Source organism: Lepus europaeus, chromosome 10, assembly GCF_033115175.1.
Source record: "Lepus europaeus isolate LE1 chromosome 10, mLepTim1.pri, whole genome shotgun sequence".
NCBI lineage: Eukaryota > Metazoa > Chordata > Mammalia > Lagomorpha > Leporidae > Lepus > Lepus europaeus.
In genome coordinates this window covers 50,623,051-50,639,241 of record NC_084836.1, presented here as the reverse complement: position 1 = coordinate 50,639,241, position 16,191 = coordinate 50,623,051, and the positions used below count along the sequence as shown (strand labels likewise).

General features: G+C 34.2%; 1 protein-coding gene across 4 annotated transcripts in view; it reads left to right on the top strand.

Annotated features, from left to right (window-relative positions):
• Nucleotides 1–14,221, top strand: part of CNOT2 (CCR4-NOT transcription complex subunit 2) — a 121,453-nt gene extending 107,232 nt beyond the window's left edge. For all 4 annotated transcript variants that reach the window (XM_062203226.1, XM_062203227.1, XM_062203228.1 and 1 more), the window contains 4 exons: nt 51–100; nt 2,282–2,382; nt 5,478–5,622; nt 13,080–14,221. In XM_062203226.1, the coding sequence (XP_062059210.1) occupies nt 51–100; nt 2,282–2,382; nt 5,478–5,622; nt 13,080–13,166 (383 nt within the window). In that variant the 3' untranslated portion in view covers nt 13,167–14,221. The remainder of the gene's footprint in view (nt 1–50; nt 101–2,281; nt 2,383–5,477; nt 5,623–13,079) is intronic.
• Nucleotides 14,222–16,191: the final 1,970 nt, after the last annotated feature.

The window sequence follows — 16,191 nt, the reverse complement described above, 5'->3', positions numbered from 1 at the left end:
ATTTACAACTGAGAATCAGTTAATAAGGCTTTTTTCATTTTATTATCCAGACTTCCATGTTCCATCTGAGTACTTAACGAACATTCACATTAGGGATAAGGTGAGTGTAGTTTATTATTCTACTCAGTCAGCATGAATTTATTTTCCAGGTACTGTTTTTCAGTTCAGATAGCATAATATTTTTTAAATAATTAGTGTTCTGAGGGGTATGGTTTTGTATGTTCAGTTACATGTAACAATTTTACTTATTTTTGTTTATGCTAATGTTGATGATGTTTTCTATTTTAAAAACAAAACAATGATAGGACTGGTAAGCTATTTCTTACATTAAATGACAGGGTACAACCATAACTACAGTTGATGGGAATAAGCTAATTTGATAAATTTCCTTCTGATTTTCTCATTTTATACACTTTTCGATAAGAATGATTTTACTTTACACATATTAACAGATTTGGTAATTTTAGTGAAGCATTATATATATTTTTATAAAGTATTTATGACTTCTGGCTTTTTTCCCTGTATTTTTCTTTTTTTTAATTACCTAAAATTCTAATTGTATAATAATTAATCTTACTCTGTCTTTTTTAATCTAAGGAAGAAAATGCTAAACATTTTTTCCTTGGAAGAACCAAGAGAGTTTATTTCTGTTAGGAAAAAAATGGTATCTAAATTTTTGCCTGGTGAAAGGATGTGATTTAGTGAGGAAATAGAAGAGAGAGAACTTCAAAAAGTTCATGGAAAATGCACATTTTTTTTTTCCTTTAAGATATATGAATGAAAGAGTTAGAGAGAGGGAGAGAGATCTTCCATCTGCTGGTTCACTCCACAGATGCCCACAACGGCCAGGGCTAGGCAGGCCAAAACCAGGAATTAGGTCTCTCACATAGGTGTAGGAATCCAAACACTTGAGCCATCTTCTGCTGCTTTCCTAGGAACATTAACAGGGAGCTGGATCAGAAGTGGAGCAGCTGGGACTTGAAATAGCACTCATATGGGATCCCAGCATTGCAGGTGGTGGCCTAACCCACTACAGCACAACGCCTGCCCCAAAATGTGCATATTTTGAAAAAACTATGCATGGGTTTCAAAATTTTTTGCACCAAAATAAACTTACCATCTAATTATGTTCTGTGAACTTTTTGATGTACCCTCATATTTATGTTATACACATATGTGTGTGTTTGTATGACAGCATTCTCAGTCTATGCCATATAGGCAAGTAAAGGAATATGATACCTGAATAGATGGAAAGCAAGATTTATGAGATAGAGAAGCATCTAGTATTTTCTCTTTGTGGAGTATGTGATTTGCTGCTGTCTCTTCTTACTATCTCCACTAAAGATCTCTTTTGCTCCCTTTACCTAAGTTTCTAGACCCTTTTCTTACGCCAATTTGAAAAATGCTAATTTAGGAGAATTTGTTGCATGAAGGACTGCTGCCTGAATGGGAATAACATAAATGAAGAGAAAAATTGCATTCAGAGAATGTGTACCATTCAAATAAAATGTAGATATAGGATCGGGTAAAGAGATAAAAACATTTTTGTTTTAGAGAACTTTTAAGATTTCTTTTGAATGTGAGAATTTGAGATTGTTAACTCACCTACAGTTTACAGTTTGGTAGGCAGTTAGTTATGTTTCTGCCTTGTGGAGGGAAATGCAAAGTAGTCATCTTTCAGTCATCCATTTAATCAAAATAAAAAAATCATCTCTGTGACTTGTTAACACAGCCAAGTGTTGTGAATCACTGTGGAATATCAACTCGATTAATATTTCTTAAAAGCCTTTTTTGTTTCTGGCACTCTGTAAGGTGTTTTCATGTGTTCTCACTCATTTACATTCTTAGCAACCCTTATAGGTGTCATTATCCACATTTATAATAAAAGCTCATAGATGCTAAGTAACTTTGACATGGTTATATTAAGTAATAGAACTGGATCTTGAACCTGAGTCCTGTATCTGATGATAGTCTTCTTGTATTGTCACTGTATTGGATATTAATAAATATTGAGAGTGAGACAGTCAATGTTTTGTCTTCCTTGGAAGTTTTTATTTGGATTTTTCCCCTCATTTGGTATGTCAAATAGGTGTCTGAATTGTTAAGTAACTTTAGTCTTTGAAATAAGGAGCAAAACTGCCTTTTAGAATTAAGCTACTGTGTATGTAATCATGTTATATCTGCTACAAAGTGAAGAGTTTATCTTTCCATTGGTAGCAGTTGTATATTAGGCTTTTCCAATTTGTTTTATGTTTCAAAATAATTTATTTTTCTTTTTCAGCTGGCTGCAATAAAACTTGGCCGATATGGAGAAGACCTTCTCTTCTATCTATATTACATGAATGGAGGAGATGTATTACAACTTTTAGCTGCAGTAGAACTGTATGTTCAAAATACTTTAATTGCTTCTGTATTATCATGGATTGCTTTATATGATAACTAAGTTTTTTTTTATAAATATTCCAATAGGACTTTTTTCTTTATTTTTTTGAGATTTATTTGGGAGGCAGAGATGGAAAGGCAGAGGTGGAAAGAGAGAAAGAGAGAGAAAAAGAGAGAGATCTTCTATCCATTGATTCACTCCCCAGATGGCCATAATGGCCAAGGCCAGGCCAGAGCCAGGAGCCAGGAGCTTCCTCTGGGTCTCTCACAGGGGCGCAGGGGGGCCAGTACTTGAGCCATCCTCCGCTGCCTTTCCAGGCGCATTAGCAGGGAACTGGATCGAAAGTGGAGCAGCTGGGAGTCAAACTGGCGCCCGTCTGGGATGTCGGCACTGCAGGCAGAGGCTTAACCTTCTGTGCCACAGCACCAGCTCCCAACTAAGTATTTTTAAGTGAAAATATTTAATTAAGAAATTTAAGTTGTTTTTCATTTAGCACGATAAATTTAATTTAGATTGAGGCCATATGCTACTATGGCTTCATAATTATACGTAAAAGGAATTTCAAATTTAAATAATGCTAAATTTATAAGAAGACAAAATCAGAGACCAGGAGAAGCACCTGGCTCCTGGCTTCAGATCAGCGAGATGCGCCGGCCGCAACGGCCATTGGAGGGTGAACCAACGGCAAAAAGGAAGACCTTTCTCTCTGTCTCTCTCTCTCACTATCCACTCTGCCTGTCAAAAAAAAAAAAAAAAAAAGAAGAAGACGACAAAATCAGCTCAGCTCATGGATTTGGTGAATAGAATTTTTCTAAATAAATGAACTATAAGAATTTCATATTCTTAAGGAACCATATATGTTTACAATAAGACACTGAATACCATCATTTAATAAGTACCTACTGAATATTATATAGGCATATTTGTTGTGTGCTTTTAAGTACTGATAAGGTGAAATCTACATTATCAGCAGCTTATTGGCCAATTTAAGTAGAAATTAAAGATGTGTTGGGTACTGTTTTTTGCATATATCTATTTTTATCTGATGGTCTCAGATAAAGTTTTGTGTTACTTCTCCTATGTCCAATGGTAACAATGTTTTGTTACCAAGAGACTGTTTTGTTTATTTATTTATTTTTTTCCCCAAAGAAACCTTTTATTTAAGGAATACAAACTCCATGCATTTAATAAAAACAGCTTTAGGAATATAGTGATTCTTCCCACCATATCTGCCCTCCTACCCTTCTTGCTCCTCCTCCTACCATTCCCAGTCCCATTCTCCACTAAGATCCATTTTTAATTAACTTTATACACAGAAGACCAAGTCTATACTAAGTAAAGAGTTAAACAATTTGCATGGAACAAAAAAAGAAAACCTGTTCCTCAACAGTCAAGGCAAAGGCTGTTCAAAGTCATTGCATCTCGAAGTTAATTTCACTTTTTTTTTTTTTTAAGAACTTAGTTAACTTTAAAGAAGCACCCGAGAAAGATGCATCTTTTGCAAGCAATTAGACATAACTATGAGACATAAGACCTCTATTTAATACGTTAAAAGAAAATAAGTCCTTGAGAACAAGTTTATAATTAAGGAAGCACCTAAGAAAACAAACAATGGAGTTGGACACTTAGACATAACTAAAACTTAGTGGACAAAGATATCCTCCACTAAATACACTAGAACAAATTAAGTCTTTGAGAACAAATTTTGCTGTTAACTCTCATAATACAACTCTTTGAGGACAGAGGTCCTGCATGTGAAGTTAGTGCACAGTGACACCTGTTGTTAATTTAGAGACTTCTATTTATTATGTTTACTTTAGAGTGAATTGCTAGTACAAATGTATAATTTTTTCTTATTTCTCAACTGAGATTAATTTTTCTCATATTTTGCCTTAATTTTGTAAAATACAGATCATTACCTGATCCTTTTGTTACTAAGTATAATATATATATCAGTATTATATATAAATATATATATATTCATTTCATCATTCATCCATCTATAATTGGCAGTTCTGTTTCTTATTTATATTTCTAGAAATTACATTGTTGTGTAGTTAGAATGAATTTACATGGTGGGTTGTTTTTGTGGGACTTTTTCCTCTGGATGTTACTTGCCCAGTTTATGAATGGTATGGATTCTCATCGATTCTTGCTTGTATTCTAATGGATATCCTCTAGCTTTTCAGAATTGAAGATCAATGAATATATTTGAACAAAAATAGTACATTCATTAAGGCTTTCAAAAGTGAATATTCTGTTTTCCACATAGTTAGAAAATTATATAAATTTCAATTGTTAATTCAAATATACTTTGTATTTAATTCCTTATCAAATAATGTAAAGAGTTGTGGTTTTTGTTTGTTTTAATGAGTATCTCAGTTTCTATTGAATGTTAAAAAGAACCAGAAAGGAGTGACATTGTATCCTTATTTGGTCTGCCTAAGTTTTTTTTCACTTTGCTCACAGAACTTTTTTTTTTTTTTTTTTTAAACATTTTAGGCTTTTATTTAGTGTGAAAGGTACATAGAAAAGTGAGGGCTTTAGTTCAGGTTAAAGCGAAGGGGAAGTCTGGAAACTAGGGTAGCATCCATACCAAGCAGAGAGCAGGCCAGAAGCCACATGCAGCAAGCGCTTTGAGCTGCTATCCACCGCTTATCACCGGCAGCAAAGCAGAGGCAGAGAGCCTTTTGGGACGCTCCTTGCCTTTTATATATTTCTCACAGGGGAGTGGCTTGTGGGCAGGTGAGCACTCAGGTATGGCCAGGTAGAGCATGATGTCACACAGGGGCATGCTGAGGGTATCAGGTAGGGTTGCTCACAGAACTTTTAAAGTCACATTTTGTTTATATAAAAAGTTTCTTAAGCTATATAAAGGTGTCTGAATTTGTAAAATGTGTTATCTGGACAAATTAAGAAATTACTTTCCTATATTTATTTCAGTAGGGCTGTATGTAATAGCAATAAGGAGTCAGGATTAAGAAGCATGAGCAGTTATATATTTTAGGTGTAATTTTTTTCTGAGAAAAATTTATAAAACAGCTGTGTGAGCTGCAAGAAAAATTAATTATCATTTTCTTTTAAAAAATTGAAGTTTTAACCGTGATTGGAGATATCACAAAGAAGAACGAGTATGGATTACGAGGGCACCCGGCATGGAGCCAACAATGAAAACCAATACATACGAGAGGGGAACATATTACTTCTTTGACTGTCTTAACTGGAGGAAAGTAGCTAAGGTATATTTCTTTCCTTATGTAAATGTATAAAGCTAGACTTTCAAAAAGAATTGTTGTCTTTGATTTGTATATATGCACCAATATATCCATGTGCTAGATATTTGTCAAGTCTTCTGTCTCCACTTCTCCTTTGGTAGGAGAGTGTCTAAAAATAGTTCATTTCACTAACAGGAAAACTATTGACCTTGGTAAGAGATTCTGTAATTTTGCACAAACCTTGGTAACATTTGCAATGTTTTTGTCTAATGAATTATAAAATAAAGATACTCACTTCCGACTCCAGTCATGTATTTATCTATTTTTATATTGTTACTTTATGTAAGTATGAAATTATCCTAGCAGTATTGTTTTTCTTTCATTTCAAAGATTTATTTATTTTGAAAGTCAGAATGACAAGAGAGAGAGGGATTTTTTCATCTACTGGTTCACTCCCTAAATAGTCGAAATAGCCAGGCCTGTGGGCCATGCTGCAGCCAGAAGCCAGGAGCTAGGAGCTTCATCCAGGTCTCCCATGTGGGTAGCAGGGGTCCAACCACTTGGGCCATCATCTGCTTCTTTTGCTAAGCCTTTAGCAGGGAGCTGGATCAGAAGTGAAGCAGCTAGGACACAAACTGGTGCCTATATGGGATGCTGGCATTGCAGGTGGTGGCTTTACCTGCTATGCCACAATACCAGCCCCAGGAATATTGCCTTTTTTTTTTTTTTTTTTTTTTTTTCTATTTTTTGACAGGCAGAGTTAGAGAGAGAGAGACAGAGAGAAAGGTCTTCCATTGGTTCACCCCCCAGGTGGCTACTACGGCCGGCGCCCTGTGCCGATCCGAAGCCAGGAGCCAGGTGCTTCCTCCTGGTCTCCCATGTGGGTGCAGGTCCCAAGGACCTGGGCCACCTTCCACTGCCTTCCCAGCCACAGCAGAGAGCTGGACTGGAAGAGGAGCAACCGGGACAGAATCCAGCGCCCCGACCAGGACTAGAACCTGGGTTGCCAGCACCGCAGGTAGAGGATTAGCCTAGTGAGCCGCGGTGCCGGCCCAGGAATATTGCTTTTTTATACATAAATTCATAGCACAAAAGAACTGTGAATTTTTCTTTGCAAATCATTTAAAGAAAGAAAATTGCAACCACCACTCTTCTATGACTAGTACACTAAATACTGAGGAGAGATTTGGTATAGATAAAAGTTATTTTTTTCTAATTAGCAATGCCTTCATAACTGTTCCATGTACAAAATTTCCATCAGTATCAGTTTCAGCATGGTTCACATGTGTGTTTTGTGCCTTGTGTGTACCTTATCTATGTAGTGTAGAATGTAACTTAGATCATCTGATTTCCCAACTCCAGGATTCTCAGAATGCATCTTCAATTCTTAGGATTCTACACTGAAGAGTTAGTTTTACATGTTTTAAGTAAATTTAAACAGAAAAGAAAAATCTCTAACAACTAGTTCTTTGTACAGATTTTTAAAATTTTATTTGGTTCTTTAAAATCAGCTTTACAAACTAATAAAAATATAAAAACATTATAAGAATACAGGGTAAAATGCTTGCTAGATATTTACCACAAAATAGTTTTATATTCCAAGAAGATTTCATGTGGACCTTGAAAAAAGTAATAGGAAAATATGAGCCTAACAAAAAAAAGCAAACAAATATACACAAGAATCTGAATTTATTATTATTATTCTATTACTGTTATTATTGTTATTATTATTTAGATGTTTCTCAGTGGGTATTCAGTTTCAAACCAAGCCCATATACTGTATATGAGTATTTTAACAACTCTAATTAATATGAGTATCTTGGTTGTAAAAGGTACTTCCATGTCTTAACCTTTTAGTTAAATAGAAATAATTACATTAATTTAAAAAAGTATGAGAGTACATTTTTTAAAAATTTTTGATTTATCTGAAAGTCAGAGTTACACAGAGAAAAGAGGCAGAGACTGCGAGAGAGAGAGGGAGGTCCTCTATCCGCTGGTTCATTCCCCAGATGGCCGCAATGGCTGGAGCTGCGCCAATCCGAAGCCAGGAGCCAGGATCTTCTTTTGGGTCTCCCACGTGGGTGCAGGGGCCCAAGGACTTGGGCCATCTTCTACTGCTTTCCCAGGCCATAGCAGAGAGCTGGACAAGAAGTGGAGCAGCCGGTTCTCAAACCAGCGCCCATATGGGATGCTGGCACTTCAGGCCAGGGCGTTCGGGCCAGCACTGTGGCACAGTGGGTTGAGACTACATATTTTACCTACTGTTTTAAGAAATGTAATCTTTTTGTCATGGTTTTGAACTTAACTCTCGCTGCTATTTATGCTTTAACCTGGTACAAGTTTCTTTTCCACACGTTTTCTTTGCCATAAACTGTAGATGTTATTTTCCTATAAGTTATTATGAAGATTAATTGACTATACACACAAACTGAATCCAGTGCTGGGCACATACTGTGTATTTGATACTTGGTGGTAGTTGTCATAGTTTTGTTGTGGTTTTATCATCATTGTTCTTACAGTATACTGCTGTTCTTCCAAAGTTGGAAAAACCGTACTTGACAGTTGTTAGGTTAGGTCATTAGCTCTCAAACTTTAGCTTGCATCAGAATCACCTGGAGGCCTTTTTAAAATACAGATTTCTGGGCTGTATGTACTTCCATTGTTTCTGATCTCCTAAGTATGTATGGGATCTGAGAATGTGCTTCCCTAGCAAGCCCCCACATGATACCAAAGATGCTGCTGTTCCTGGTGCAGGGCCACACTTTAAGAGCCTCTGAATTAGGTGGGACTGCAGAAGAGAAAAAGTACCTTTGGAGGGGAGAAAGGTGATATTTTAAGTAACTAAATACTCTTCATTGCATTTGAAACTTTTTGCTCAATTTCAGTGTGTATTCTAAATTTATATAAGCAAAAAGAATGGATCTTTTTTTGCTGTGGATAGCTATATAGTTTTAGTTCATTAGATATATGTGAGCAAATCCACTTTTGTAAGAATCAGTTTTTCAGAATTCAACTCCTCCTGTTAAGTCAAATATTTGGTAATAATTTAAACGTTAATATAAAATTCCTCAACTTTCCCATAAAAGCAGTAAATGTCATATATTGTTATTGTCATATATATGTTATTGAGAAATAATGTCACTAGATTATTCCATATTATACTTCCACCAGGTTAAAGCATAAGATATCTTTCTAGGTAACAATTTGCTATCCATGCAGACTGATACTGTTAGAAATGATTTTTGTAATGATGGCAAACAAGCAGAATTACTGGTTTCTGTGAGGCATTAATAAGCAGCTCACTTCTTGATTATTTGATACAGAGCATGAACTTAAAATTTTGGAGTTGTATTACTTTCACAGCATAGATTTTTTTACAATGGCTTTTTGTTTCAAGAATGTGTTCCATGTTTTCCCAGAAATTTGATTAGGAAGTCAGAAATCTGTGTTCTTTTCATAGTACATAAATTAACAGAATTCATCAGAACACAAGATATATTAGTACATTAGGTCTCAAGTTAACTTAAAGATCCCCATGTATGAAGTGGTGAAATTTACTGTTCACAAGTAAAGAACATATATTACATAGCTTCAACTCATTATAAGAAGCCTGCAGTAAGAATTAGTATTATACCTAAAGGCTTAGAAGGTATTGATTTGATCTTGACTATAATCTTAGTTTTCATTCACAGTAATTTGTGTGATCTTTTTTTTGTCCAAATCATTTATTATTTTGATAGAATTGTAATAATAGGTTATGAAGTGGATAATTTAAATCAAGAATTTATACCCTTAAATTTTTTGTTCCTGAATTCTGGGATTCGTTTCAGTATTTATAAACTTCCTTTACATCAATAATTTATGTAAATAAAAATTTTGATATTGATTTGCTTATTCTGTGTTTTTAAGTAATCTTAACTTTTTAACAGGCCATATTATCCTATGTAATTTTGCTAAAGTGGCCCATCCCACTAATTTGTGGTAATTCAAATAGTATATATAATCTTGATGTGTAAAATTTTTGGAATAATTTCTTCCACAAAATTTTTATGTGATACAAGCAATCCTGTTTCCAATAGTTTTCCCAGCATCTTAAACATTTAAGGATTATCTTAGTCTGACTTTAGGTTGTAAAACTAAGAGAATTTCTAATGCTTAGGATTTACTACATTGCAGCCTGATACAAATGTGATTTTTTTTTTTTTATTTATTTTGTTAGTACACTTCAGCACTATCTTTAAACATAACACTCAGGGTCTTATTAAAAAATATTTCTAATAATTATATGTAAGGTAGTTTATCATTTTCTTCCAGAATCTTAAAATACATTTATTATAATTAAAAGAAAGAGGACTTTTTAAAAAAAATTTTGAGAAAACATTCCTGCAGTGTATGTTTGTCTCTTAAAGCAGTGATGCCATTAACACTTTTGTAATAATGATTTTACTTCATAATCTGAATCTAGTGTATAATTTCAGTTTTACTTAAAACATGTAACATTTTGAGACTACATAGCCTAATTTCAATAGAAAAACTGAAAACATTAAAAGATGTTTAAAAGTACCTATAGCTCTTTGTATCTTTTTAAATTATAATATTGTGATCTAAATTTTCCATTAAAAGCAAATATATATAGACCCTATAATATATATATATATTTTAATTTTTGACAGGCAGAGTGGACAGTGAGAGAGAGAGAGACAGAGAGAAAGGTCTTCCTTTTTGCCGTTGGTTCACCCTCCAATGGCCGTCGCAGCTGGCGCGCTGCAGCCGGTGCACCGCGCTGATCCGATGGCAGGAGCCAGGTGCTTACCCTGGTCTCCCATGGGGTGCAGGACCCAAGGACTTGGGCCATCCTCCACTGCACTCCCGGGCCACAGCAGAGAGCTGGCCTGGAAGAGGGGCAACCGGGACAGGATTGGTGCCCCGACCAGGACTAGAACCCAGTGTGCCGGCGCCGCAAGGCAGAGGATTAGCCTATTGAGCCGCAGCACCGGCTGATAATATATAATTTTAAAATATTATTTAAAAAATTATGTGTTTTGATCCTGAAATGAAGAATGCTTGTGTTAATAATTCATTGGTTGTTAATTTACATACCTGTTAGGGGACCAGCACTATCCTAAACAGTAGGTAGTGATATACAAAACAGGCACACTTCCTACTGCTACAGAATCTACAATGGTATGCATATGTGTGGTATATGTATACATATAAGATAAACATGTAAAAGAGGTGTTATCAACAATCAAACTAAAGAGATACCAGGGTATTCTAAGCTTTTTGTAATTTAAGAAGAATAAAATACATACAAGACAGGAAGAAAAGAATAAATAACAGTAGAAGACAGAATTTGACCTGTATAATTCTAAATTTCTTATATACAAGAGTCTTTGAAGTTTTTTAAAATCAATTTATCATGTTAAAACTATTTGTACTCCTGGGTCCAGCACTGTGGCACAGTGTAGGCTAAACCTCCACCTGTGGTGCCAGCATCCCATATGGACCACTGGTTCATGTTCTGGCTACTCCTCTTCCAATCTAGCTGTCTGCTTACAGTCTGGGAAAGTAGTGGAAGATGGCCCAGGTCCTTGAGCCCCTACACCTATATGGGAAACCCAGAAGAAGCTGCTGGCTCCTGGCTTCAGATCAGCTCAGCTCCCTCCATTGTGGCCATTTGAGAAGTGAACTAGGGAGTGGAGAACCTTTCTCTCCCTCTCTTTATAACTCTACCTCTCAAATAAATAAATAAATTCTTAAAAAAATTTGCACTCTAGGTTTAAACTGATCAAGGGAAGAAATTATGTAGATGGGTGATATACTAATAGTGCATTATTCTGAACCAAATTTTAATTTTATGGAACTTTGGATAGTGGAACTTATCATTTGTCAAATTTACAAGTAGAATTTTCCCCCATAGCTGCATACTTTGGAAACTAAGATACCAATTTTAATTTCAGAAGAATTTAACAAGATGTTTTCTTTACTAATTTGGATAACTAGGTATACAATCAAATTATTTTAATTCTTAGGTGAGGAGAGGGAAAATAGTGGCTACGCAATTAGTGGTGATATCATGGTTGTAGTGATTCTGGGATTAAAGAGTTTGATAAGCCTTAAACCCCTCTTTCTTAATTACTTTGTCATTCATAAAATGGGAGCCATTTTAGGTTAAATTCACCAATGGTATACCTTTTTTTGGGTAAACTTTTGTCAGAGGACTGAGTTTTTTCAATGTTTGTTCTGATTTGCGGTGAAATGAAGTCAATCAGTTTTCAATCTTGTAAAAATTTTAAAAGCGGTATGTTACACTACTGATGTAGCCTAACCCTAGGTGTGCTTCTTCTTAGATAAGCAAGTTACTTGTAAGCCTCATTGTCCTCAGGTGTTAGTGAAGATGATAATGTCGACTTAAAGAATATAATAGATATCCTTAAATTTTAAATACTTGGTTCTGTATCTCAAAGTTAGATCCTATGGCCTAAGTTTTTTTTTTTTTTTTAATTTAATGGAAATTTTCACTCAGTTCAATAATGAAAACATTTATTATAGAATCAATTTGATACAAGACACATAAGGTAAAATATGTTAACTCATGGTTGCTAATATTACTTGTTGGCTTAATCATCAATATTACATTATATATTAAGGTTCTTAATTCTTTAAATGGGATTGTACTACTGTTGAATCAGAAGTTTTAGTGCCCCTGCCTTCTAGGCTTGCAGAGGCTTATTTTGGTATATAGGATTTTTAAATGCATTCTGCATCTCTAATACTAACCTTGAGAGTTCTGCATCTCTAATACTAACCTTGGGGGGATTACCATTCTTTAATTTTAAGACTCATGAAATTAGTATTTTGAAAGTTTGATTGAAATGAAGGTATCCTAGTTAGCTTTCAAATGTGCCTGCAGCAAAACCACTACTTTTGGGTGGCAGTTGAATTATCTATAAGTCAGAACTTAGGATTTGTGAAATGGGAAGTTTGGAGATGTGTGTGTTTTAAGATGATTGTTTTCTCCAGGTTTGAATGAGAATAGAAAAACTATGTATTGCTTTTTAAATGTGTGATAACAGTCACTCGGAGAATTCTTAATTTCTAAATATTTTTCATGCACAAAAGGTAATTTTCATTGAAGAGGACTTTAGATATCCTATCATTCTTATCGCTTTATATTAGAGGCATAGTAATTTCTTCCATTTTAAAATTTCTATTTTAAATAAAAATGCACAGAATTTCAGTATCATAAACCAAATGTCCATGAATAATTTAATGACAGAAAGTCTTTATTTTTGTACTTACCAGATAGAAACTATAGCACATTTTTCTGCAAGTTGTATTTTACCTAGAGGAGAAAAAATGTGTGTCTTATTCATTCTTAGATGTGTAGGTATTTTAGTTGTGTATGTACAAAATATTTTGGCAAAAACTTGAGATCAAAACAGAGAAAATTATCTCAGTTCTTGAATTTGTGTTTTTAGGAGTTCCATCTGGAATATGACAAATTAGAAGAACGGCCTCACCTGCCATCCACCTTCAACTACAACCCTGCTCAGCAAGCCTTCTAAAAAGACTTCCCTTTTCTCGGGGTATGGCTGTCTCAGCACAATACTCAACATAACTGCAGAACTGATGTGGCTCAGGCACCCTGGTTTTAATTCCTTGAGGATCTGGCAATTGGCTTACACAGAGGGTCACCATTTGAGGTCCTGCCTTACTAATTATGTGCTGCCCAACAACTAAATTTATAATTTGTTTTTCTCTAGTTTGAGCAGGGTCTGAATTTTTTCATTTATTTTCTTTTTGCCAGCAGACAAACTTGAGTCTGTAAAGACAAGCAAGTACACTGACAGAAGTTTACCATTTAGTTTCTAAAATGTAAAAAAGAGAAAACCCACAAAAGACTCAACAAAATTAGACCACAAAATTTGCATTGTTCATTGTAGCACTATTGGTAATAAAATAACAAATGTTTGTCATTTTTATGTGAAGATCCTTCTCGTATTTCATTTGGAAAGATGAGCAAGGTCTGCTTCCTTCATTTTACTTCCCCTTCTGTTTTTGAAAGGCAGTTTCGCCAAGCTTAACGCAAGAATATCTGACTGTTTCGAAGAAAGATATTGCCACAATCTCTGGATGGTTTCCAGGGTTGTGTTATTACTGAGCTTCATCTTTCCAGAATGAGCAAAACACTGTCCAGTCTTTGTTACGATTTTGTAATAAATGTGTACATTTTTTTTAAATTTTTGGACATCACATGAATAAAGGTATGTATGTACGAATGTGTATATATTATATATATGACATCTATTTTGGAAAATGTTTGCCCTGCTGTACCTCATTTTTAGGAGGTGTGCATGGATGCAATATATGAAAATGGGACATTCTGGAACTGCTGGTCAGGGGACTTTGTCGCCCTGTGCACTAAAGGGCCAGATTTTCAGCAGCCAAGGACATCCATACCCAAGTGAATGTGATGGGACTTAAAGAAGTGAACTGAGACAATTCACTCTGGCTGTTTGAACAGCAGCATTTCATAGGAAGAGAAAAAAAGATCAATCTTGTATTTTCTGACCACATAAAGGCTTCTTCTCTTTGTAATAAAGTAGAAAAGCTCTCCTCACTGCAGTGTTGACTTTGATTTGAAATTGTGAAATTATTTCTTCAACATGAAAAGTAGACCAAAAAAACTGAAGTTTTACAAATATCAAACTGAATGGTGTGACGAAATTTGAAATGTCTTTCTTTCAGCTATCAACAAGTAATTTAATGGAATGATGGTGAACCATTTTACTTGTGGGTTAAGATGTAGACATTTTTAATATTAACCATTGAGAACTATTTTTTAAATGAATTATGGCAGTGTTAGAAATTAAACATCCTGAACGTTCTTGGGACACATCAGGATACTTTCCTCTATGAGAAATTTATGAGAAATTTCTCGATAGACCATTGAGGTTTATTTTTATGAAGTAATGTGCAAATTAAGGTAAGCCAAAAGGTGGAGTTGGGTAGACTTTACCTTCGGTTTGCTGATCTGGATATTTCATATTTAGAAGTTGATGGATTCTTTTCTCATCTAAATATAAACAATGTATTTTAAAATGTCTGAAGACTAAAGGTACCAAAGCAGAACTATATCAAGTAGAAAAAAGGCAGTGTTTTGATTCTTTACATTTTTGTTTTTAACCTATTTTTCTATGAAAGTGAAAATTCTGTTGACATTTACCAAATCATGTTTGAAAACTAAACATTTATGACATTGCTTTGTTTGTGTATCAAAAATATTAAGTGAACTAAAGTTTACCTTTTTCTATGTATTTTGAGATATTGAGAAACTGACATAAAAATATCAGGGTTTTTTTTTTTTTTATCTTTTAAAATTAAACCAAAGTATCTCTTCATTAAGAACAATGGCACTTATGTGATTATAGTTTTAACTATTGTGGAAAAAATTTTCACAAACTACTATACCATATTTGACATAAACCAGAGTCACATGCTAGAAATCAGCTTTTAAAAAAAAATAAAGATGACATGTTTTCATATAATTCACTTTGTAAAATGGAACTTTCCTCTGTAACCACAAAAAATAGATGGGAAGAAAAAGACAATAGAAGAAGATCTGTATTCTTATGAGTTCAAATCTGATAGTGAAGTCTGAGCTGAGGCAGGATGGTGACTTGTACTGTGTAAATGATGAAAAACAGGATGACTTACGTCAAGTTGGTTATTATCTTGGGTCTAATTTTTTCTTTTTTTAACTGCCCCATACAAAGTGTTAAGTGTACACTTTCCCAGTTTTCTGAGCTCTTTTTATCCTGAATCATCAAAATGAGGAAACTCTCTGATGTGAACCTTTTTATAACTCCTTAATATCAGAACTTACCATGTTTTTGGGTTCAAATACAAGTTTCAAAGTTATATTTAAAGTTTTTAAAAATTTATTTAACTCTTTAATATAACATATTGTTATATTAATTGGTATTATATGATTATACAAAGTTGAGATTGACCTAAACTAATTGTTTCACACTTCTTTCTTAGGTTTATTTTTTAACTTCTCCCTGTAGCTGGTGAAGTAGATGTTTTATACTGTGTTACATTAATTTTGATAAACTATAATTGGCTTTCTCAAAATAAAAGGTGTTTAGTTGCAAAGGGAAATCCTTTATTAAACTGATAAATTAAACTGATAATTAACTGATAACACTCCATTTTCAGGGTTTTTTTTTTACCACACAAGTAATTTTCCTTAGATACAGTTTTTATTAAAAACTGAAATTTAAGGTTCTTACAGTAAATATAAAGTCAACAACATAACTGATTTTTCCTTTTTGACACAGAAGTTGGGACACAACAGGTGCTTGACAAATAATTTTTGATTGGTATTAATATTTCAGTTTGAAAATGTACATATTAAAGCATTGAGACTTTTAATTCATCTTTTGCCATAATTTCATTTCACAAGAATTCTTTCAAGCATTTTTAGTTAACTTAAAAATTAAGACCTTTTCCACTGTACCCTTTCCATCTGGTTCCTCTGAATCCTCTTTCATTCACAAAGCATAGAATGAAAATTGCTGACAAAAT